The following is a 23,086-nucleotide window of genomic DNA, read 5'->3' as shown; positions in this document are numbered from 1 at the left end:
TACCATGTGCCTGTTAAAAAGCTCCATAGTTCCGCAAAGTACCGTCTATCTCTTAATCAGCCACAAAGTACGACATCGGAACGATTTTTCGTTAAACAGCCCTAAATCAGCTATAAAGTACGAGCTGGCTATTTGGGTGGCTTTCAGGGACTTATTTATTATAATAGAAGTATGGTCAGTCGTACATATTAGGCCCACTTTAGGCTTGAACCTATGAGAAGCATGGTTTTAAGTCGTACGAGATGACGAATGTACCACCAGACTGGCACGCATGTAGAGTTAGGTAGGTTTGAAAACCTGGTTGTGGATTAAAATCTTTGAATTGCTTTGGCAACTCATTCAAATGCTTATGTCGTCGTGCACCTTATGAAACGAAGCCACGGCAGAACTGTGCGTTGAATTAAGTAAATATAGTAAAAAAATAAATAAAATCAATAAATACACAAAATTTGATTTATGATTATTCGAAATTAGTGTAAAAATGTTTATATGTTACTGAAATTCGAGTCTTTTTGAAAAGATCCGCAAATCTGTGCAGCAACTTAAGCAAGAAACAGCTAGGAATAAACATTCTTTCGTGCTTTCTCGCACTGTCACTCATCATCTCAATGCGCCAGAGTGAGAAAGCTTATTTGCTTTGTTATTTCGGGTTTTAAAAGAGGCAGCAAACGTCAACCCGTCTATTGGACGCTTATTTGACGGCTACGCCTGCTGAGTTCCTTGCCTCCAGGTTGCCGTTCGCACTGTGATGCGGATTCCGCGCTGCAGCGGTCACTCATTTCGTGTGGTTGTCGGGTTGCCGCGCGCGCCCGCGTCCTGGTACCGCAGTTCGGCTTCGCATTCGGCCGCACGCAGCAAAGGGCATCGGATCGCGTTTTCGCTGCCGCTACGAGAGTCGGCGTGCCGGTGTGTGTTTGTAGAGGTGTATTACTGCGAGACGGGATTGTGGCGGTACGTTGTGAAAGGTCGGGGCGCGGAATGTAGCGTTCTGCATCGTTGCGTTCCACTGTGCGTTTGTTGCATTTATCAGCTGAAAGGAGGGACACGCTGAGAAAGATCACAGTGAAAGGAGTGTTCTTATTAGGGGTAAATAAGGAAGGCAATGGTGATTCTTGTGAGTGTGTGGTCTTTGTTTTATCCTGTGATCAAATCTAGCATGCCGAGAAAATGCCTTTCCCAATGCCACCGTGGTGATGGTGCTGCTGCTGTTAGTGTTGTTTGTTTGTCTGACGGGCTGTGTGTAGAGATTTGTTTGCTGCTTTATCTAAACTGCAAAACAAATCCCTTGTAAAGTGTGCGTAGAGTGTTTGCGTTTGTGTTTGTGGAAACTTGATAGATTTATTCGCTCGCATCGGTAACGAGGCTGTCACCTGTGTTTGCCGGTTGGATTTGAGCTCGGTATAGATGAAATGTGAATAGAAAAAAACACACCACTTGCAAGATAAATCACGGCAAAATGATAAAACCGCGCGTGCACGTGATCTAAAAACCGCGAAGAAACCGCCGCGACCGACGATGACATCATCGTTTAGCAGTTCCATCTCATCCCGCGAAAAGAAGAAAAAAGAGTGAATGGAATCTAAGAATCGTTTTGATGCAATAAAAAAAAACCCCCAGCCAACTGGCCGAAAATACAAAGGCAAGTTCTTTGTGCGGAAAGATTTGCGTTGATGCGGTCTTCCGTGCCCGTCCGTTCGTTGAGTTCTACTGATCTTCAAGCGCGGCAAAGATCATCAGTCGATCGTGTGTTGTTGTTGTTGCGCCTCTTGGCCGTTTTCTTTTCCATGCTTTGTAACCTGTTTCGTGTTTGTGTGTGTGCTGTGAAGCACCGGTTAAGATAAAACTCAAAATATGTTACCCAAAAACTAAAGTTCGCCATTTTATGCGCATTTTCTTGACTGAATTTTGTTTGCCACACAAAAGTCTCTCTTTTATCCAGCATATTCACTGTCCATGAAATACAACCTTCACTTAAATATGTAACGGTTATAAACTTGCTTTCCTCGCGTTTTTAATGAAAAAATAAAAGGTCCCATGTGTTTTAAAATGGTACATGCACAAACTGTTGTAGCCCTTGTGGTAATAAAACGGTTTCCTTCTTGTTTCTTTCAAAAACTCTTTCGCGATCGGCCGAGTCACCGCCGGAACGACGAGGCTGGTGATCTGCACAAATACATCATGCGGTCATAAAGAGCAAAGGCAAAGCGGGACTCAAACATCGAAACATCGTCATAAAACTGGCGGTTTGTTGTTTTGTATGTTTTTGTTTTGCGTTTAACTGCAGCTCACACAGCTTTTGCACATGCCGGTAGACGGTGACGGCGACGACTGGCGTGGCCCTCAACAGTCACTAGTGGATGCAATTGGCCGTCCAGCTGTCTGTCTGTCTCTTTGCGGTACGAAATCCGCTGATAATTGTTATAAATAAACAGCACTTTGTCCGAACACTGCCGGGCGTATAATTTCACCCATCTTCTCTGCTACTACAACAGGCAACCATGCGTGTTTTTGCAAAACTATCGAAGCGAATCGTTTCCAAGTACCTTGGGGGGGATGCGTTTTTGCGGTGCAGTTTCTTTTCAGAATGTGTCAAACATTGATTAGCGCGCTTAGCAGTCGCGAGCGAATGCACCGACTGCAACGCGCGGAAGTGTGTACGCATGCAACGGTGCAAATGTGATTGTAAATGGTGCACACACAAACGTGCGCACTCGACATTAATGGGTCATTTCGTTCGGGAGTGGGGGGGAAAAGAAGGATAATCTTGCTTAAGGAGACAACCGGCAAGTGTACCGAAGTGTAACGGCTTGTGGTTTGAGCTGATAATTAGCGTGTTGAAGTGGAGCCGAGCTGGGACTGTTTTATTCATTCGATAAGGGTGATTTAGATCCTAATAATGGCTCCGCAAATCGCTCTCGAGGGAAATGAGGGGTGTAGCTGCGTTAAACAGATCTTATGGTGAAGTGTGGAATTATACCTGCCATGCCAAATCTAAGTCGAAGAAATCGCCATATTTCAAAAAGCATTAGAAGCTTTAGTCGGTAAAGTAGCAAAGAATCACGAATCAGAAGAATCATTAATTAAGAATCAGAAGAATTGGTCGTGAAGTATGTACAGGAATGGTTCAAAGAACAGATTCATATTTTTTGTTAATCGTAGTTCTCAAAAACAATCACTCAATTAATTATTCCTGATAAGCATAAAAGGATCTAACTAAATATTCAGAGTGAAGGTTCTCAAAATGAATCACTGTTGAATTGATTCCTGTTAAGAATCACTCAAGCAGTACAATTTTAATATTCATTATTATAGGTATTTAAAACACATGATAAATACAACACTTAAAGTCTTTGTTTATAAAATAATAAAACAGATTGATTTGTACGATCAATGCTGTAAGCTGATTAATGACACGAGATGCTTTACATTAGTGAACAAATCAGGAGTGAGTGATTCTTTGTAGTGGTGAGAGTTCGGAATCAGTCAGACCCTACCCGAATCCGATTCCGTGTTTGCAATCAATTCCGGAGCCGATTCCGTTGCTGGAATCGGTTCTGATTCCAGACCAGATTCCGATACCAATTCGATAGCGGACTCCGGAATCGACTGCTAAATCGAATACGAATCCGGAATCGAATCCGGAATCGGAATTGGATTCAGAATCAGAATCGGTTCCGGAATCGTAATTTTCCCCGCAATCACAATCAGCTCCGGAATCGGAATCAGAATTGACTCCAGAATCGGAATTAGCTCCGGAATGAGAATCAGTTCTTGAATTGAAATAAGGAGTTTTAGAAGCGAAATCAATCCATGAATCTCCATCAGAATGGATCTTTTACAAGTAAATTTGGATTATTTGTGGCTATCAATACGTAGCATCTTTGTACCCAACTATTCTTATGGGAACTATACTATTCTTATGGGAAATGCCAAAACTGACTCCGATTTAGAAGCCGATTCTGATTCCGGACCCGATTCTGATTCCGGACCCGATTCCGATTCTGAAACCGATTCCAGAACCAGTTCTGGAACCGATTCCGGAATCGATTCCAGAAACTGATTCCGGACCTACTATCGATTCCAGAAAGCTTCGGAGCTAGCCGGAATCGATTCCGATGAAAACTTCATATTTACCATCACTAGTTCTTTGACCTTGTAAACTAATAAATGAGCGCCAAAACAAGTCACAAAAAATGCGAACAAATTAAAAAGAAGTTAGACGAGGCTAAACTAATCACGATTGTTGTGCGAAAGAAGAAGAAGAAGAAATAGAAAAAGAATGGATCGTTCTTCTGGACTGGATTGATATTCTCGTCTTGGAGCAAAAGGAGTTATCCATAAATTACGTACAGGCTTCAGCATATGTGACAGTGTTTTCAAAAAGAAGAAGTCTGTTATAATAATTTTCAAATCAGCAAACATTTGCCTTCCTGCACAATATTTTTATTGTGCAATTATAACATCCATTGCAAACTACAGATACAATCGTTACGAGCCTGCCACTGTCATCTGTGAGCGGTTGTAATGGGAAGCGAATGGTTGGTTGGTAATTATTTCCCACTCCTTAATTGAAACAGAATGACTGGCCCGGGTGGAATTCCCGTGCGAATAGCGCAACAGCAACAGCAGCACAAGCATTCGCTCTCGGCTCTAGTAATCGGCTACTGGAAAATTGCACTGCAGTTCCTGAGGAAAGTGGGGTGGTACCGTTCTAATAAATTCTGTGATCGCCGTAGAACAGCTATGTTGGATTGCGAATGCTGTGTGGAATCTCCGGAGGAGATCGATTTCAGTAGAAGTAGAAGTTGATATGAACCATACGGGGTTTTCCAGGGGTTCTCATAGTTGTGGCACACTTCCTTGACTCTTTCTGATAGGAAGTGAACTTCAAATGATGGATATTGGACTTTATTATACCCTTTTTGGACAGGCTCCTTGGAAATTCCTATTGGATTTGTCCTACATGTGTGCTATAGAGTCAAATTCCCATTACATTTAGTTCATTTCACTTCAGAAAGAGTCAATAAAATGTCCCACAGCTATGAGAACTCTTGAAAAACCCTGTAAGAGATTGTATGACAGAGGGGCACTAAAGCGACATTAGATTTTATTTTTTGCACTCTTGAACAAATTCAAGAATTGAACATAATTTACTTTTTTGTTATTTTGTGACATCCGCTCAACATAATGCTTTATTTTTGTCGCTCACACACAAGCATATTCCGGACTTTTGGGGTTGTCGGAATTGATTAATTCTCTCATCCCCCACAGTAAAGCATCATAAAAACGCTCGCCCTCCATGCTGCCACAAAACCATGTGACCTTGAACTCTGTTGTCGCGCGCGATCATTGACGCCGGGTGGGGAGGTTTTCGCGCGGTCACAATCAACGCAGCAGCGAGTTGTTCGCACATGGTGAGGAAGTGTGCTGTGTATTAGGAAAGCGTTTGACGATGATAGGAAATGAATCACGTTGTCATAGCATCGGATGATAGACGGTCGAAGCAGGCTGGTGCAGGCCAGATTGAAGTGTACTATTTGCCCGCTGGTAGTTTCGCTCGTTGGTCATCATCATCATCATCAGCAGCAGTTTTCGTGACAAACAACTCAAATTGTGGTTGTGAAAAATTCATACACGAAGCCTCAGTAGTGACGTGTATGTTTTTGTTTTTCTTCTTCTAAAAGAGCAAATAAGGCATTTTGTATGAATCCAGTAACAACGCCTCCACTTTGCTCGGGTTTGCGAGTAAGAAGAGGGGGGTAAATTTGATGAATAATCATTACCATTTGAGGGTGGGTGGTATTCAAAGGGTGTATTTTGCAATTTCCTTGCCGCGAATTACCGGAAGGAGGATTTTCTTTTTGAAGTCAATGGGCGTTTGCAGAGTGATTGGGGCAATTTTTCCCGAGCACGTGTGGAAAGTCACTCCTTTGGATTAGTTTTCAATTGTTGGCAGTAGAGAAAAATGATACCCTTTTGCCATATTGCTATCATCGGTAGTCTTGCATTATTATGGTTATATAAAACTATTCTCTTGGACTGTTTATACACACACACGTCATAACGAGCAAGTCATTCTTCTATTTCTCCTTTCTTTTTGAGCCCTTTGAGCCCTTTCAAGGGCTGGCTAAGGTTTTGTGGCTTTTAGTCGTTCAACAGAAATTTAGTTCACTTTTTTTTTGGTGGTGGAACACGAGGTCATGGGGGAATCGAAAGAACGAACGAACGCCCAATGTTAACCCCTTCCCGAAAACATGAATCGTTTTTGTCGCCGGGTTTCATTCATTAAGCTATTTATGCTCAGCGTAGGTCAACAATTGGATACGTGTTGTGTGTGCGTTTGTATGCTGTGAAGGTGCTGGATTGGTCTGTTGGACGATTTTGGGTGATTTGTTTGTTCGTTTTTGATCAGCACTTGACTAATCTGTGTGTAAATGAAGGTAGATGGATGGGAGTTCCTTTTATGATGAATTTATTTTGTAATTGATGTTGACAAATATAAAATTGCCTAAAGTCTGAAGCTATAAAAATCTGATGTTTTGAAACAAATGTTATGAAGTGTTTGACTTATTTGCAAAATATTTTTATTTCAATAGATTTCAAATGCCATTTTTCAGTATGTTAAAAAAAGAATGTTAGGTTTGATTTTATTTGAAATTTTAAGATTACATTTATTTTTTATTAAAATAAGCGAAAGAGGCCAATTAGTTTGAAGCTCAGTACAAATAAATTTAAAAAAAATACGTTTACGCATTGATTTTTTTTGTTATATTCAATTTAAACCCCTTGAATTGGGCAACACTAAAATATCTTTATTTATTTTCTCATTTAACTAAAATATATTTCTCTATTTAAAAAAATCAATGTATATAATTCGTTTGATTTTTTTTATTTGGTTTTGTTTTACATTTTTGATAATTGTTATGAAGGCTTGCAATGACTAGGAGACTACAATGAGAAATATAAAACAAGAAATACTAACAGTGAGCTATGTATTGTAAACCTGCTCCTGGTCACGGCACCAAACGATCAATCAGTTGATACACGTTACTTCATGTATTTTTACATATTAAGGCGTTTTTACAATTCACAATTTATTTTGTATGTTTTTTTGTTGATTCTGTAATATTAATACTTCCTTTTTTGGGATATAATCATACAAAAGTAGAAAAAAAAACATTTTTTGTTATTCATTCGAATGACATTCAGAAACCCATCTACTTACTATAAATTAAATTACTCTTCGTTTATGGCTAAATGCCATTCGAAATTCTTCTACAGCCCCTGACTGCACCTTCTTTATGTCTCATTTGACTGACGTCTTGTCCCATCGAGCCCTGTGAGCCTCCAACAGAACTGCCCGGATCTCTGTGCCACACCTATTGGCCGGACTATTTGCCGAATTGGCCGACATCATATCAATGTGCTCGTTAAAATTGGTACTTTTGCTATTTTTGCCCCAGTCTACCCCCCAAGCCTACAGTGGTCGACTCTCGTCTCAGAGGAAATGAAACGAATGTGCGAAGAGTTTCGTTTTGGGAGGCGTGGGGGAAGAGGCCGATGATGAAGCACGAACATACCCCGGGCCCCAGTCTACTAAAGGCATGCCGGGACCGGAAGAGCACGTCGCACAGTCGTAGACAGACACGGTCGAGTAAAGGATCGTCAAACGGTGCGCATTCCCTTGCTTGTTGGTGTGGTGAATCATACAAAGTTTTGAACGAAAGCACACACAAAAAGAATGAAGCAAGTGAATTAAATTAAAATCGAGTGGCTTTGAATGTGCTTCTTTTGAATAAGAATTAATGGTTAATTCATTTAATAATAATTTTATTTATAATTTCTGCAGAATACACCACAGTGAAAAAGTGTTCCTTTTTTGAAGGTTTTATTTTTATACCAAGAAATGTAAATTAACACAACTCAGTGTGAATCGATCTCGCCGGCGTCCCCTGTATTTGAAGCGCGATCATACAAACCAAAGTGCCGCCAGTGTTTGTGGTGCCGGAGAAGCAGTTATAAAGTAGCAAATAGAATAAGGAAAACGCCTACAAACTCCCCTCACCATGACGGTCACCTACACGGCGGAAGTGGCCACCTGCCGTGGTTTCGGCTGCTTCCTGAAGCTTCTTGTAAGGTAAGTTAAAAGACACTTTGTTACTACCCTTTGTCTTATCAGTGTTTGGTGTTGTTGCTATCAGCAAATCAAACATTTATGTTAGCTTATGCTCAATCGGTGGACGAAAGTGTTCCAGCGATTATTGACAGGGACAGGAAGGTGAACGCAACCGCAGACACTTCATGCGCAATTATCACCCGCCGGAGCACGTTTTCCGCTGCTCATCGCGCTCCCGGACCAGATCCGAAGGTGTGAAAATTAGACACTTTGGGCAATGTTTCTCACCAACGCAATGCCATCTTCAGTTCTAGGATGAGTGTTATGCTAAGAAACGGAACTGTCTCACCAACTATATTTTTGGCTTGGTACAACATCGTTGCTACCAACCTGTTGCTGACGGTGTGGCTCTCATTATTCAAGATCAATCTTATCTGCATAATGCACCTAATGCGCAATCGATGCACTCCTATCTGCTCTTCTTGCTGTGTGCAGACAAGCAGAATGAATCCTTTTTGACACGGTAGAGCCACACACATTATCGTCAAATTCTTGACGGAGATGACATCATTCGCGTCATCAACATTGTCAACCTTAATGCATTACGCATGGGTTGCGAGCACTCTGGGAAGTTGCCTCTATCTGCGTAGCATGTTGCTAAATGAAATTAGCATATTTTAATCACTGTTTTTTTTAGCTTTTCATTCGTCTACTCCATTGTTTGGTAACATCATATTAATACACTTCAATTCATTTTGACAACAGCGTGTCAATTAAGATTGACTTGCAACACGCGTTTCAGTAATTAATGACTATTATTTTTATCACCTTTTTCGCTAACAATGACCCTTTTGCGTGTGTGTGTTCGCTTATCAGGTATGCTTTTCTTTGGGAAATTAACAAAAGTAGACTTGGCGACGATCACATTTTTCTGCCGACGGACAACAGGTCGCTGTGATATCTTTCTTGAGGCCACGGTCTTATCATTCGGTGGTTTTGGTAGTTTCCCCGAATTTAAGCAGACCGTGTAAGGGCTTCAGGAATTTGTCTCTAGGTTGTGAGTCATGGTTTTAGATAAGCAGTACAATAAATGTTTGTTTTGTTTTGTCCTTGGTTAAATTAGGTGTTATGATGCTTGCAGAGAACCATCTTTTTCTTGCGTAATTATGATATAATCTGATTTCGTTGAATCACTACTATACTACAGCAGAGTGTTGTGAGAGTATACAATAGACACGGGCAAGATCAAGCTACTGTTCCCACCGGTGTGACTTGTAACGTTGCTTCAAGGCTTTCGTTTCCTTCTTAGCAAAGCTTGAAAGGTTGCGATACTTGGGATTTCCAGCACAAAATCCCAAAATGTCATGATTAATGCTCTGTAGGTCACTCGCGAGCGAAATCAATTCTCTGGAAGGGGTTTGCTTCATTTTTTTTACTGATAAGTTTCATCCTACCAATCACTCAGATGCTCCGTTTCCTTCTCAAAAACTGATTTTAATCCCTCAATCGCCAATTTTTAGCACTCTCTGTCCCTAGCCGAACGCTGGCTTACGCTCGAAGAAGGAATGGAATCCTCATCTCACGCTAACCTTGGCCACATTGCTTTAATTGGCCTCGTGTAGGAGAACGGTTTTTTTGTTTCGCTGCCGTCGATAGTAGCAGAGCACCGGTCATTTGAGCCCTCCCCCCCCCCAGCAAACCGGTTTGTTTTTTACTGAGGCCAATACTCACTAGGTCTTTGGTTTTGGTGATGGAGGCCTTCAAAGTATGGGAAAATGTTGTTGGAAGCTTGTTGGGGAGGACTTGTCCGAAAAAGCTCGTGCCCGGTGTGGCCATTATGTCACACGCACGCAACTGGGGAAGTTGGTTCTTTGTTGTTGTTGTTTTTTCGGTTCGTTGTTGCCGGGACGCACGCACGTAGTGTGGTATAGCCACTGGCCAATGTAGCAAGTAGTGGGCAGTGCAATGTTCCCATTATGGTAGTTGTTATGAAAATGGCAGTGGGAAAGGGCATTAGAAGCTTTTGTCAAATCCTCCTGGAGGATTAGTTTGCGTTTAGTTTTATTTAATATATTCAGCTCACCTTATTCACACCATGATGTTTCACAAACATCATGTGCAAGTGTGACTCCATTGAATGTTTCTCATTGTACAGACAAATATTACATTTTAATTTGATAAAAATGATAAAATTATAAATATGACATTTCCTACATGTCCCATCCATTTTTCCAAGCTTAGGTTCTTAAATCTTATGGTTGAATTGAATGTCCCCTTCAAGAGCAAAAGTGAATCGTGGATTTAGTTTTTGATTCAGATACATCAATCTAAATATTTAAGGTGAATTTTTAAATCTGATTTTCTAACTTTTAGAATCATTAATCTCCAAAGATTCTTGAAGATTGGGGATCTAATACTGTTTCCAAAAGATTCATGAATCTACAAAGATCTATTCATCTTCTAGAATATAATTTCCAACGCTTCATGTATCTCCAAACAGTTCGATACCGCTAAAGATTCACGTATCTCTTGATTGATACATGTTGTTATGCTATTAATCTTTATTAACTATTCTGATTACGTCCTTGTAGATTTTAATGCAAATTAAAGAGATTGTTCGAGATTTATATATATGCTTGAAGTCATATCTTGAAGTACGATACCAATGATCTTGGAGATCGTTCACCGGATGATATTAGGCGATGTGTATTAACATGGGTCATGGAATATAAGGAAGAAACTCAGAATGTTTGAGTCTGAGTGCTTAAGAATCGAAAATTAAGCTAGTGGTAAATAGGCTTAACACAGTCTAATAACAGTTATGAGTGCTCCAGGGAGGGCTCTAGAAGAGTTATTTGGATTAGGATCTACTGGGGATGTGGTGATCTAGTTAGGATCCTGCGCCAAATATTTGAAGCAGAACCAATTAATCCCCTACTAGTGGAGTTACGTATGTTTACCTAATAATCCTTGAAGTCTTCAATACATGTTCAGACGATGTAGGTCTTACCATTCCCAGTTTGGGATCCATTCATGGTCTTTCTCGTCATTTCTGAGACCATAACATCGTTTACATTGTTGTGGATAGCATTCCTCAGCAAGAAATTACTGCTCAAGCTGACTTGCTCAGCATTTGCTACGACCTTATCAAGTTGAACCTTTATTGCGATTCACTGCCGCACAAGCATCAATGAAAAACTGAGAGAAAATCGTGTGGGAAAATGTGTCACGCAATCGATTGAATTCGAATTATTGCCTCGTTGGTTTTGCAATTTGTGTCGCGTTGATCTTGACAGCTGTGTGATATTACTCACTTATTTCTAAAATGTCTCATTTTACTACTCTTTCCTTTGCACATTGCAGATGGCGCGGTAGTATCTACAAACTAGTATGGCTGGACCTAACCTGTTTCCTGCTTCTATACTACGTGCTCAACATTACCTACCGCTTCGGGCTATCGGAGGACCAGAAACGGTACGGACTCACAATTTGCTCCTTTTTTCTCTATTTTTCCGCAATTCTAATGTTCTTTCTTTCCCACTGTCCCTCATTTTTAGGATATTTGAGGAAATTGTCAAGTACTGTGCGACATACAGCAACCTGATACCGCTTTCGTTCGTGCTCGGCTTCTACGTCACCATCGTGATGACGCGCTGGTGGAACCAGTACACCAGCATACCCTGGCCGGACCCGATTGCCGTCTTCGTCAGTGCCAACATTCACGGTCAGGTACGGTATACGCCGCGGCCGCCGGGCGCAGGAAGCAAGATTTGCCTCACAGTCCAGCGGGCGCCACGCTTCTCCCACATTCATGAGCTTCGAATCGATAATTTACGCCCCACCCGTCGTCCGCTTCTCGTGTGGGCAAGGGGTTAACTTGTGGCACGGTGGGGTTGGCAATATTTGTTCATTCGATTCCCGGTTCGAGTGTTGGTGGCTGTGCGTCAAAAACAGCTGTCGCGAGCGTGGTGGCAAAAATAAGGACAATATCAACAGCGGGTTGTAACGTGGCTCTTGGCACCGTTTAGAAAGCGATTAGGATTGGAAGGGGTGGGTTTATCGTTGCGTAGGCTATTGACCCTCTCGGAGTATGGACTGTGGATGGTTTCGGTATCATTAGTAGGGGGAAAAAACAGTCAAAAAGGATATCCGATTACGATTTGATGTTATTATAGCAGGACATTAGCGGCCGGACATTGTCACGCTAATTGTGGTTCAATATTTACCTATCATTTTGGGGATGACGCCCCCCTACGATACCCGAGATTACGTTCGATCCCTGTTAATCGCTTTCTGTTTGATTGCAGGATGAGCGAGGCCGCGTGATGCGCCGCACCATAATGCGCTACGTCTGCCTTTGTCTCACGATGGTGCTGACCAACATTTCGCCGCGAGTCAAGAAACGCTTCCCCACGATCGAGCATCTCGTGGAAGCTGGTCTGTTGAACGAGAACGAGCACAACATCATGTCCCATCTGAACCAGAAGTTCCCGCGCCACTCCAAGCACTGGTTGCCGATCGTTTGGGCGGCCAGTATTGTGACGCGCGCCCGGAAGGAAGGTCGCTGTCGGGACGATTTCGCGTCCAAAACGATCATCGACGAGCTGAACAAGTTCCGCGGGCAGTGCGGGCTGCTGATCTCGTACGACACGATCAGTGTGCCACTGGTGTACACGCAGGTGGTAACGCTGGCGGTGTACAGCTACTTCCTTACCTCCGTCATGGGCCAGCAGTGGGTGGAAACGAAGGAGCTGGGCGAGGGTGTGGTGAACAAGATCGATCAGTACTTTCCGATCTTTACCACGCTGCAGTTTTTCTTCTACATGGGCTGGCTGAAGGTGGCCGAATCGCTGATCAACCCGTTCGGCGAGGACGACGACGACTTCGAGGTGAACTGGATGGTCGACCGGAACCTGCAGGTGTCGTACCTGATCGTGGACGAAATGCACCACGAGCATCCGGAGCTGCTGAAGGACCAGTACTGGGACGAGATCTTCCCGACCGAGCTGCCGCACACGGTCGCGTCGGCGGAGATACGGGAGGAACCGCCGCAACCGTCGACCGCCGACATCGTGGTGAAGAAGCGCGAGGCGGAAGTGATCCCGGTCGTGCCGACGGCGGTCCGGATCGATGAAATGGTCGGTAAACAGAACCAACCGGTTGAGTATAACTTCCCCGCGAATCCCAACGACGACGAGGTTAGCAAACGAGTGCGATTGCGCGTTCTTACGATGCCTGTGCGCTCCCGCCGCACGAGATCGGTTCCGGTTTTTTTTTTAACCGAACGGATCGGCTACTCACTGGTATCCTCGGTGATGGCACTTTACCTCTTTTTCAACAACAACAAAAACAAGCTCTTTACGTTCACGTATTTTCATCTAGTTTGTGGCGGTTGGGTCGGTAACGCTCTCGCACGCACCAAACCCAGCGTGTGCTTCTTTAGCCCGGCTCCATGTGCGGGCAACCGGTAACACACGGCGGTGGTTGGTCGTCCTCAAAAATGTTCTGCTCGTAAGAAAATTAACAAATGCAAGTGCCTTACGCTCGCGGTATGGCTCGTAGTCGACAGACCAATAATTCGATTGCACTCGCTTACTAATCGGGACAGCACCTTTCTATCAAGCTCCTCCATTGCAGATAGACACTTATGTCACTACTGGTAGTAGAGGGAGAGCTAATAAGGCAGTTGAGTAGTATAACTAAATCTTACTAACGTTTATTTGAAAGGCAAATTCTGGTAACTTATCTTTAGAACTTATTCTGCTTACTTAGAGGATATAACATGCTCATTGTACAAAAAACTCAAGCTAAAAATTCGTCAATTTGTACTGAATCTAGACAATCCAATAATTTTCGCGTCAAATTTTCTGCGAGATATATGTACTAAAAACTTTTCATTTTTAGAACAAACTCAAGAGCAGTCGTGCTTGTAGCGGATTTGTAGTTTTTATTACATAAAATCAACGCTCGCTTTTTGCGATGCTACGCTTGAAGTTAGCCATTCTTTTGTTCTAAATTAAAGAAGAATTGACAGGCGAAAAATGTCACCAAAATTTGTTGTGACAAATTTGTGGGTCTTCTAGAGCCGCCAGTTTTAGAGCTTTTCGTACAACATTTTTCTATACTTACCATCGAAATTGTATACTTCAGAATTTCTTTCCAATCTTCCCGACAGCTCCCTTTTCAATAAGTTAAAGCATAGGCCCTTTTTAGTACATGCGGACTGTTTATTTCTTTCTTAACATAACGTCAAGCAACTACTTAACATCGGTGTGTGACATAAGGTTCTTTCTGTCGTCCTATCCTACTCACCTTTGGTTCCTTTAAAATTCCCTTAAATGCATACTATCCTGCTGCACTACTAATCATGTCTTAACCTATAACATTCAGAGAGTGGACAGGTTCGGGAATGGTTTCTGAAGAGGCTGCTCAAAGCAATTTTGTCTAGAAAGGGACTAATAAGCTGTAAAAAACCATTTAAATGGTGTAACGTGTAATGCAAATTGCATAACTTTCATGATTAATGCTAGAAAAATTGCATACATCGAGGGGTACTATTGTTTTATACTATTTTTACGAAGTATTCTCCTTCAGACATTGTTGCCATGCTGGAGCTAAAACCATTCCGAACAGATTCACTTTCTGATTCTACATTAACATTTGACTCGATCGATTTTACTTACAAACGTTTCTTACAACTCCCAGATGGATGATAACGTGAGCGGCATTCACTTTAACACGTCCGATAAACCGATCTACCGCGGTGGCAGCTCAGCCACCAGTCTGGCCAGCGTGGCGGGTACGATGTCCCGCGTTAACACGGTCACCTCGGCGCTGAAGCGGTTCTTCAGCAAGGACGAATCGAGCCGCCCGAACAGTGCGACCCCGGACGCGGCCGGTTCGGTCCCATTCAAGTTCCCCGGCTCGGCCAGCTCGAACAATCTGGCCGGTGGACGCATACCGGACCGGGCGATGGGCAGCATGCGCATCACCGACCAGGTGATCGAGGAGGTGGACGAGCAGCTGACCATTACGTCGATGCAGGGCAACAACGATTCCCGCCCAACCGCAGCCAGTCTGTTCGAGCACGGACCGCCGAAACCGAGTGAACCGGTCGATGTGCCGCAGCAGGCGTACAATCGTACGCAATCGTCCGTCGCCCACGGGTTCCATCATTCGCAGCTAACGCCACCGTGTGGTGGGGACGCAATGCTTTCCGCCTCCGCGCCCGAAACGGGACGCTTCGAGCACAACTATGTCCCGCTGAGTCCGACCGATCCGGACGCCGTGCCGATGGTAGCGTCCTCGACGGCACTGCAGGGCATGATGGATGAAACGGACCGCGTCACGACGACGTTCAACAACGAGGAGACGGAGAAGGAGCAGCTGGAGCGCAAAACGCGGCTGCTGGCACGCTCGATCAGCAAGCAAGCGGTGCTGGGGCTGATCGATACCGACATGCTGCTCGACGAGCTGACCCGCAGCACGGGCGATCTGGAGGGTTCGGAGAAGAAACCCCCGCAAAACACGCCCGATGGCCCAACGTCCGACAGTAACAGCAATGTCGACACGACCTTATGATTTTATCTGTCCGATGCGGCGGACGAAAACGTGATCGTGGTCAACGTGAAGGAGGGCAGCGCCGATAGGTAGCAGATCTAGCACCGCATCGTGCATCTGCCCGTCCGCGGATGGAACTGGAATTGAAGCGGGAAGCGCACCAGCGATTCCGCTGTTCCGATCTCGCCCAAATCTCTAAAGGTGCGCGCGACACATGAAACAAAAAAAAAAAGGAAAATCGCCCTCTCCCACCCCGTCTCGAAATCTCTCTAAAACTCTCTTTTCCCCGTGCTACACATTCCCCGCCGTTGGGGCCGTGCGTGAAGCAGCACTGCTCGGTCCCGACACGTTCCATAGTTGCCGTAAGCTTTTATCGTCAAGCGATGGTGTGAGAAAGCGCAGGAAATTGGTAAAACCGTTTCCCGCATGAGAAGCGTGTTCAGAAGTTGTGATTGTAAAACGGTCGGTTTTTATTTTACAACATAAAAAACAGTATTTTAGTAGTGCAAGTGGCCAGTTGTACTAACAAAGTAGAAACGGGATCTAATGGCACCAGATTACGATGCACAAAGTGTGTATGCAACCGGATGAGCTGATGGTTGCCGGCAGTTTAGCTTTAGCTTAAGATTGTTGCAAACGAATGTGGCCTGAACGGAAACGGATGCGCCTTATGTGTAGTTTAGCCTTTCGTCAGCATATGTAAGTCCTTGTTGTATCAGCAGCAGTTTCGGGAAAACAGCAACCGGCAGCGATAGCTAACAGTGCGGTATATAGCTTTTAAACCTTAATGCTCACGTGTAAAGTATATTTAGTTGTTGTATCGCTTTTTTAAACGGCTCTATACATCGGGTGCCTCTTTACTCTGCGAGTGTACTGTTGTATTGTATTGAAACCATCGCAGGAAGAAGGTTCAACGGCGTAAAAAAGACAGGAGACTTGAGATTTTAATACAGCTATGTTATGATATTTGCTAAAGGTATGAACCATTATTCGAATATCGTATGAAACATTATTCGAAACATTTTAAGCAAAATAAAAGCTTTTCTACTAATAATAACCGTTAAGTGTGTGTTTTTATTTCCAAATTTAGTGCTAGGGGATTTTTATTGTATCAATGTATTTACTTTGGCGAATGTAATGTTTGCACCTGGACAGCTGGCAACTCCTACTACAGTAGCAACTCCTCTAGCAATCGCGAATAGTACAGCCGATCTTAGTAAGCTGTAATAGCATAATGTAATAGTCAGTCTTAACAAAGCAACCAAAAAGCGTGGATCTCTTTAGATACGGTCCAGGCAAGCAGCAATAAGTGGCGGTTAACGGAATTCCATATTTTCCGAAACCTCGAAGGTGTGGGACGCTGTAGTGAAGGATGTTTCAGAAGCGGCTAGTGAAGTGACCAAGTTAGCAGCAATGGAGCAGCGCCAAGGCCAAGTCAATGCTGGCGAGTTTAATCTTTGGTAAGTACTTGGGACATATTAAGAAGATGGCCATGACGAAGGATATGTGGAATGTTCTCAAAAAATACATTTGCCAAGAAGACCTCGGAAAAGCAGATGGCAAGGAACCAAATCGCTCGTCTTAAACCTTCAACCTTCAACAACTTGAGGACCTGATACGGCAGCATAGTCTGCTTGGGCTTGAGGTTAATTCTTCCGGTAACCTACGACCCCCTGATGACTGCATGGGAAATCCTACCCGAATCTGAACTAACTTATAAGTTGATGAAGACTCGGTTGCTAGGCGACGAATGTAAACGCTAGAATAGAAAGGAAAATTTCAAAGAGAAGCCTACTGCATTCGTTGCAGACATTCGAATAAGAAATGGAAGCGAAAAGTATCACAGCTGTGAAAACAAAGACCATATGAAAAAGGACTACCGAATTAAAATGAAAGCAAATAAGGAGATCGACAACTTTACGGAAGACTACAAGAAGTCTTGATGGACTTCGGCGAGGGCTTGACGTCCGAATACCAGCAGGACAAATTTTTGCGCAAGCGTCTGAAGCCTCTTAAGGACGGCTGAAAGAAGCTGTACCAGATGTGGGAAAATAGGCAGGAGCACCTCGCAGGGTCATGAGTTCAAGTCTCATATGGACCATTCCTTTCTAGCAAAGACTGACTATCTAGCTGCGCGGTACTAATAAGTCTTGAAAGTCTGCATCTGGAAAGAGGATCGCTCTGTTATGCGAGCGTATCATCATCTTCAGAACCATAAAATAACACTAGCAAAACGTGTACTACCCGATTCGTTAACGCTCTATTCTTTAAACGGGTCAAAGCACCATTCACAACGGTAGAGTCCAGCCCACGCAGGTCGCCAATTAGACTAGGCTCATCGACGTAGACGCGTATGTCGATATATTTGGGCGGCATCTCAGACATCTTTTCGAGCCTTGCCATCAGTCCCATATGTTCGCGACACACAAAAAATAGCCTATTACGGGACATAAACGTTCCGGAAAAATTCGCCACTAGCCGCTTTAAACTCGAATTACTGTTATCACTTTGCCCTTTGAACTGAACAACCCAGCTGGGTTCGGGTAGGAAACGCCATGCATCAAGCAGGCAGTACGTGGCACCCGCATATTCAGCTGTCTCGGGGGCCTTATCATGCCACTCGTGTAGGCAATAGGGACGCAAATAGTTGTTCGATAACAGTGGGCACAGAATATGTTGCTCTAGTTCGCCATCATTGCAGCGCAACGCCAATGTGTTTAATATTTTCAACGCCAACACCAGCCGCGAATCAACAGTATCCTTCAAGTAGCCTTGTTTTAAACTCAAGGCTCGAACCATCTCCAAGCTTTCTACCATCAGTGCGTAATCTATCGCCTGCCAGCCAAACAAAGTGTCCTGCACCTGAATGCAATGACGTTCCGCAGCCAATGCGATCATCTGCTCTAAAATGGGCCTATGTTGGTGAATTGCCAGCCGAAACATGGCCAAATGGAGTGCGGTTCGCCCGAATGCGTCTCGCTTCTCGATGGCGTCTGGATCCGTGTCCAGGATTCGCTTGATCGCTCTTCCGTCCGTTTCGAGCACTGTCAAATGGAGCGGTAACACATTGTTGCCATCCATAATCGAGAATCTGTCCATCATATCACCGTAGCTCCAGTTAAAATTAAACTTACGTAGCTCTGCGTAAAATAAACGTACATGGCGCGTATTCGACTCTTTCGCTCTACCTTCGAACAGATGCCGCATGGCGAAATATTCCTCAATTATACGATGCACAAATATTGGACGATCGTCGACGATGCGCTCTACCAGGCCCGTCTTTTCGTTCGCAGTCTGCAACTCCTGCATATATTCCTTCGCTTTCGTGAGTGCATCCGCATCAAACTCACTGTCTTGCGGATCTATTACCCGTTTGCTCAAATAGAAGTGTGCGAATACATAATATCCCAACGCCATGTGCCCCTGAAGAGCTTCGTGCGCCCGTTTTGCTGCACGATTCTGTGCCTCGACGGTAGCAGCAGCCGCGTCGGTGGAGCCCATTTTACTTGTATCGACGATTTCTAGCTTTAGCTTGATGAATCTCTCTATTAGCTGTGTTAGCTCCATGCCTTTCATATAGCCGTGCAAAACATCCATCTGAAGCGTTAAAGTCGCGGGGCAGAAGTAATCTTTTATCAACACCTCAAACATCATCTCAAAAAATAGGAACTGCTGACGAAGCTCTCCTATGTAATCTTCAATATTTGTAAGGAATTTTAAGGACAGTTCCATTAGTTTACTTCTCGTTACTTTATTCTCATCCGTATAAGGTGTTATCCTTCGCAGCCTATTTTTCAAGTATGTTAGCTGAACCTCCTCTGAAAACTTCCCAACCTGCAGAAAGCAAACATCTCGCAATGCTTGTTTGAATTTGGCCTGCAACTTGTATGGACGGCTTGCGATCCACATCCTACTAATCCCATCAAGACGATCCAGCATGGAAAGCAGTGACAAGGCAACAGTTTCATAATTGGGAGAAACTTCATCAAACCCATCGAAGAAAATAATCATATTTCGTCCGTTTAGTTTGGAAACGAACAGTCTCAACAGTGTTAGTTGCTCGTGGGAAAATGCGACCGCTTTCGTTTCATCTAGTACAAATGCACCATTTTCAATGCGCAATGCTTCTGCGCAGCTTTTGGCTGTTTGTCGTTGGGACGTCGTCGTCACATCCGAGCTTTGATGAATGTTGCCTAGCTGTGCGGTCATGTAAGCGAACTGGAATAGAATTTGCACTGCACGCAATTCAGTCATCGCGTTAGTCTCACATTCTTTCGCAATTTCATTTAGATCATAGGAATACTCAATTGCATTGAATCGTAAAATCCACTGTTCAGAGTTTTTCGTTTCAAGGTGCTGCGCCAACCAGGTGATATACGAAGATTTGCCATTTCCTGGAGCGTCTAAAATGACTATCCTTTTACTTTCCACCTCATTCAGATCGATCTCGTTAGGGTTATCATCCTGTATCAATCCTCGCGTTACATATTTATCCTTCAATGTAGAGAAGCGCTCCTGATTTAAGCTTAACGAAAGCTCTTTCAAACTGAGCAAGTAAATTAAAAACGATAGTTTGTCCATATCCCTGATTAGATCACGTACCGATACGATCGTTCCATGGAGTGTTAACTGACGTTGATCAAGTACTGCATAAGATTGATCACTTAAACAGCTTACGTTAATATTCTCCTGGCTGATTACGGAAGCTTGAGTTAATATTATGATCATCCTGGAATGTTTTTGCTTGGGTTTAACTTTTTTAAGAACTTTCACCAGCTCATGCTTTTTTGACTCGTTCTGAACTTCTATGATCAGTACAAGTGGAGCAGTCAACCAGCATAGCACACTCTCTACCGTGTCCTGCCATTGTTCGAACGTTCTTTCCTGGATGATAAGGAATTCACATGGGTTTCGAATTTCCGTCAAACCAGCTTTGATTATTTCATGCACTACCAACATATCGTAAGCATGCTCCTTAACGCTCGGACTGCTATTTGCTGACATGCGAGCCAGAAACTCTTGATATAGCGGAGTCGCCTTCACCTTTGACTCCTGCAGACGAAGACCCAACTTCTCAAGCTCCTGTTGACGGCTCACGGTGAATCCTTTCAGCTGAAGAAATTGCAGCTGATAAAATGTTGTTTTCCAAATCCGTTCAATCTGCTCATTCTCCAGAGGTTCCGGATCCGGGTCCTTTACGTAGTTGAATAGTTCTTCAAACACCATACCATGCGCACAGCCGCCTTCCACCATTGAGACACTTTCGAACTGTTTTTTGCACTCCTCCGTCAGCTGTACCTCATTCAGCGTGCCAGTGATGAGAACAAATGATTGGAAAAACTTTTCCACCAGCGCATTTGATACCGTATCAACGGGTAAGTATGAATTGCTGCTGTAATCAAACCTATCACTGCCACGTTCAATAAATCCTTTCGAGCAGCATATGCCTTTGTCTTCTGCGTCCTTTAGAGCATCAACTTTTCCATCCAGTTGTTCGTACTGCTGCTTGAACTGTTCCAGGAACAGATCGTTTGAATTAAAAAATTGAGTCTTAATTTTGTAGGAATCTTTTTTTATGCTCCTGCTAACATCAACGATATTCTCCACTATGGCTTTGCAATACTTGCTGAACAGTGGATCTTTGAGGGTAACTGGTTTGCGATTATAAATTGCATCCGCCAGTGCACCAGCGAGACGCATGCATTCGGAACATTCACTTAACGAGCGATAGAATTGTGTATATTTGTTAAGTTGTTTAAATTTGTCTAGATCAATTTGACCGAAGCTCGTGTTTGAGTCCGCGATCGAACCGAATGTTTCCTCTAACCATTTGAAAGCGAACGTGTAAGGTTTCGTTAACTCCTGTACCTCCGGCGATCGATCGGCGTTTGTGCAGAGCATAAGCACAGGCTCTACATCATCGCTACCATGCTGTAGCTTATCGTAAAAACTTTGAAAGAGCGGAGCAATTGCAAAGGGTGCGTCGTTTTGCCTCGTCGTTATTAGGTCATTCAGCGTTATCTGGTACTGGTTGGGGTCAGCTTTGTGTTTGGCTTGGAAGAAGAAATTCCCTTTCTGATCGCCATACTCATACTCAAATAATAAATCATCAAATTTGCCTCCTTCGGGATCCTCACTTTTTAGGTTGCAGAAAATGGATTTATCTTGTTGCATCTGTTTGTTTAGCGTTTGTGTGAAAAGCACCAGAAGCTTCACCTGATACGCTATACCGTGAGTGAAGCATTGCAACGTTCGTCGCTTGGGGTCTGCTTTGGTTTTTTTACTTGGTCCGGGTGCGCTTCCATCGTTCGGAGCCTGAAGTGTGTTATCCAATGGGCGTTTTCCAAACATTCTACAAGTTCGAAATAAAGAAGTTTGACTAAGGGGTAGAGGTAGGTAACAAGGTAGGATGATAAAAGCTTGCGATTACCTGAAGAAAGATTACAAACTTACGATAGTTTGTGTGATTAAATAGAACACTGGCAAATTAAGCACTCCTGCAAAGATGTCTAAAATCGAACCACAAGTTCATGGAAAAGACACCAAACTGAATAAATTACACACATAAAACGTCCAAAGATTGATTACCGGTAGTCGGTTCAAACCAGTAGTCTAGAGATTTCATTGAGCCATGATCGAACGATTGGGCAGACGCCGGGTACCACACAACTCATAATACATTACACTTATGGCTGTACAAATCATCAGCTGGCTTCTTATGTTGATTCATTGTACAAATACTCTTTACACACTTTATTTGCGCACAAACTGCGCGAAAACGTTCCGTAAATCACTGGTAAAGGTTGGAGCTCAAGCGATTAATATTTCTATACGGGTTCACAACCACGTCGGCTCGTCGCGGAATTAAAACTGATACTGGGCCGTCGATTATGGAGGTCAGCAATAGGAACGGTTGCGATAGTATCGACATACCACGATAGTATGAGCTCGCTTATAAGTTGATAGTTAGTGAGAGAGTCCGACCCGACAATTTAACATGCACTGCTCGGGACGATTTCAAACGGATTTACACATACCGTATCTGCACTGGAAAAGTGTTGTAAAAGGGTCCGCTTAGGATATTGATAACTCATATCTATCGTTACAGAAATCAGAAATCGGCAAAAAACATACATAACAGAATACGTACAATAACATTATGGCACAGCCAGGGTAAAACTATATCAAGAATGAGCATTTTTAATGTTCCGGCCAATCTGATAAGGCTTAGCACTACGTCAGAATGGTTATGACCAACGTTACTTGCCTGTTTCATATTCATGTTGGTCACCCTAGATCCTAAGTAGCAATTAGAATCAATTGGATTGCAGATGACCAATACCTACCTCAAGGAGAGTACAGTCGGTTCCCGAGGAATCCGCGTAGGTTGAATTTCGCGGTTTTCGACTG

General features: G+C 43.5%; 2 protein-coding genes across 8 annotated transcripts; one reads left to right on the top strand and one right to left on the bottom strand.

The window, feature by feature from the left end:
• The first annotated feature begins 745 nt into the window (after positions 1 to 745).
• LOC1280897 (bestrophin-4) lies at positions 746 to 16,733 on the top strand. 5 transcript variants are annotated; one of them, XM_320767.4, is made up of 6 exons: positions 746 to 951; positions 7,850 to 8,137; positions 11,480 to 11,590; positions 11,674 to 11,845; positions 12,424 to 13,254; positions 14,822 to 16,733. In XM_320767.4, exons 2-6 carry the CDS (start codon positions 8,067 to 8,069, stop codon positions 15,695 to 15,697), a joined length of 2,061 nt encoding a protein of 686 aa, XP_320767.4. In that variant the 5' UTR covers positions 746 to 951; positions 7,850 to 8,066; the 3' UTR covers positions 15,698 to 16,733. The 5 variants fall into 5 exon arrangements, with proteins under 5 accessions (XP_320767.4, XP_061511648.1, XP_061511651.1 ...); XM_061655664.1 differs by having other exon boundaries at positions 794 to 951; positions 12,424 to 13,314; XM_061655667.1 differs by having other exon boundaries at positions 827 to 1,086.
• Positions 14,323 to 22,689, bottom strand: LOC133392978 (uncharacterized). 3 transcript variants are annotated; one of them, XM_061655662.1, is made up of 3 exons: positions 22,265 to 22,689; positions 22,107 to 22,185; positions 14,323 to 22,028 (listed from the first exon to the last, which is right to left on the bottom strand). In XM_061655662.1, exon 3 carries the CDS (start codon positions 22,025 to 22,027, stop codon positions 17,861 to 17,863), a length of 4,167 nt encoding a protein of 1,388 aa, XP_061511646.1. In that variant the 5' UTR covers position 22,028; positions 22,107 to 22,185; positions 22,265 to 22,689; the 3' UTR covers positions 14,323 to 17,860. The 3 variants fall into 3 exon arrangements, with proteins under 3 accessions (XP_061511646.1, XP_061511647.1, XP_061511645.1); XM_061655663.1 differs by having other exon boundaries at positions 22,107 to 22,173; XM_061655661.1 differs by having other exon boundaries at positions 22,107 to 22,689.
• Between the last annotated feature and the right edge of the window lie 397 nt (positions 22,690 to 23,086).

This window comes from Anopheles gambiae, chromosome 3 (assembly GCF_943734735.2).
Source record: "Anopheles gambiae chromosome 3, idAnoGambNW_F1_1, whole genome shotgun sequence".
Lineage (NCBI taxonomy): Eukaryota > Metazoa > Arthropoda > Insecta > Diptera > Culicidae > Anopheles > Anopheles gambiae.
The sequence above is the reverse complement of the archived record's forward strand: the minus strand, read 5'-3'. Positions and strand labels throughout refer to the sequence as shown.

Coding starts and splice junctions, on each gene's coding strand:
- LOC1280897 (XM_061655664.1), top strand. CDS start 8,067: ATGACGGTCACCTACACGGCGGAAGTGGCCACCTGCCGTGGTTTCGGC. Junction 11,846..12,423: donor GTGCCAACATTCACGGTCAG/GTACGGTATACG, acceptor GTTTGATTGCAG/GATGAGCGAGGCCGCGTGAT. Junction 13,315..14,821: donor CGAATCCCAACGACGACGAG/GTTAGCAAACGA, acceptor TACAACTCCCAG/ATGGATGATAACGTGAGCGG.
- LOC133392978 (XM_061655661.1), bottom strand. CDS start 22,027: ATGTTTGGAAAACGCCCATTGGATAACACACTTCAGGCTCCGAACGAT.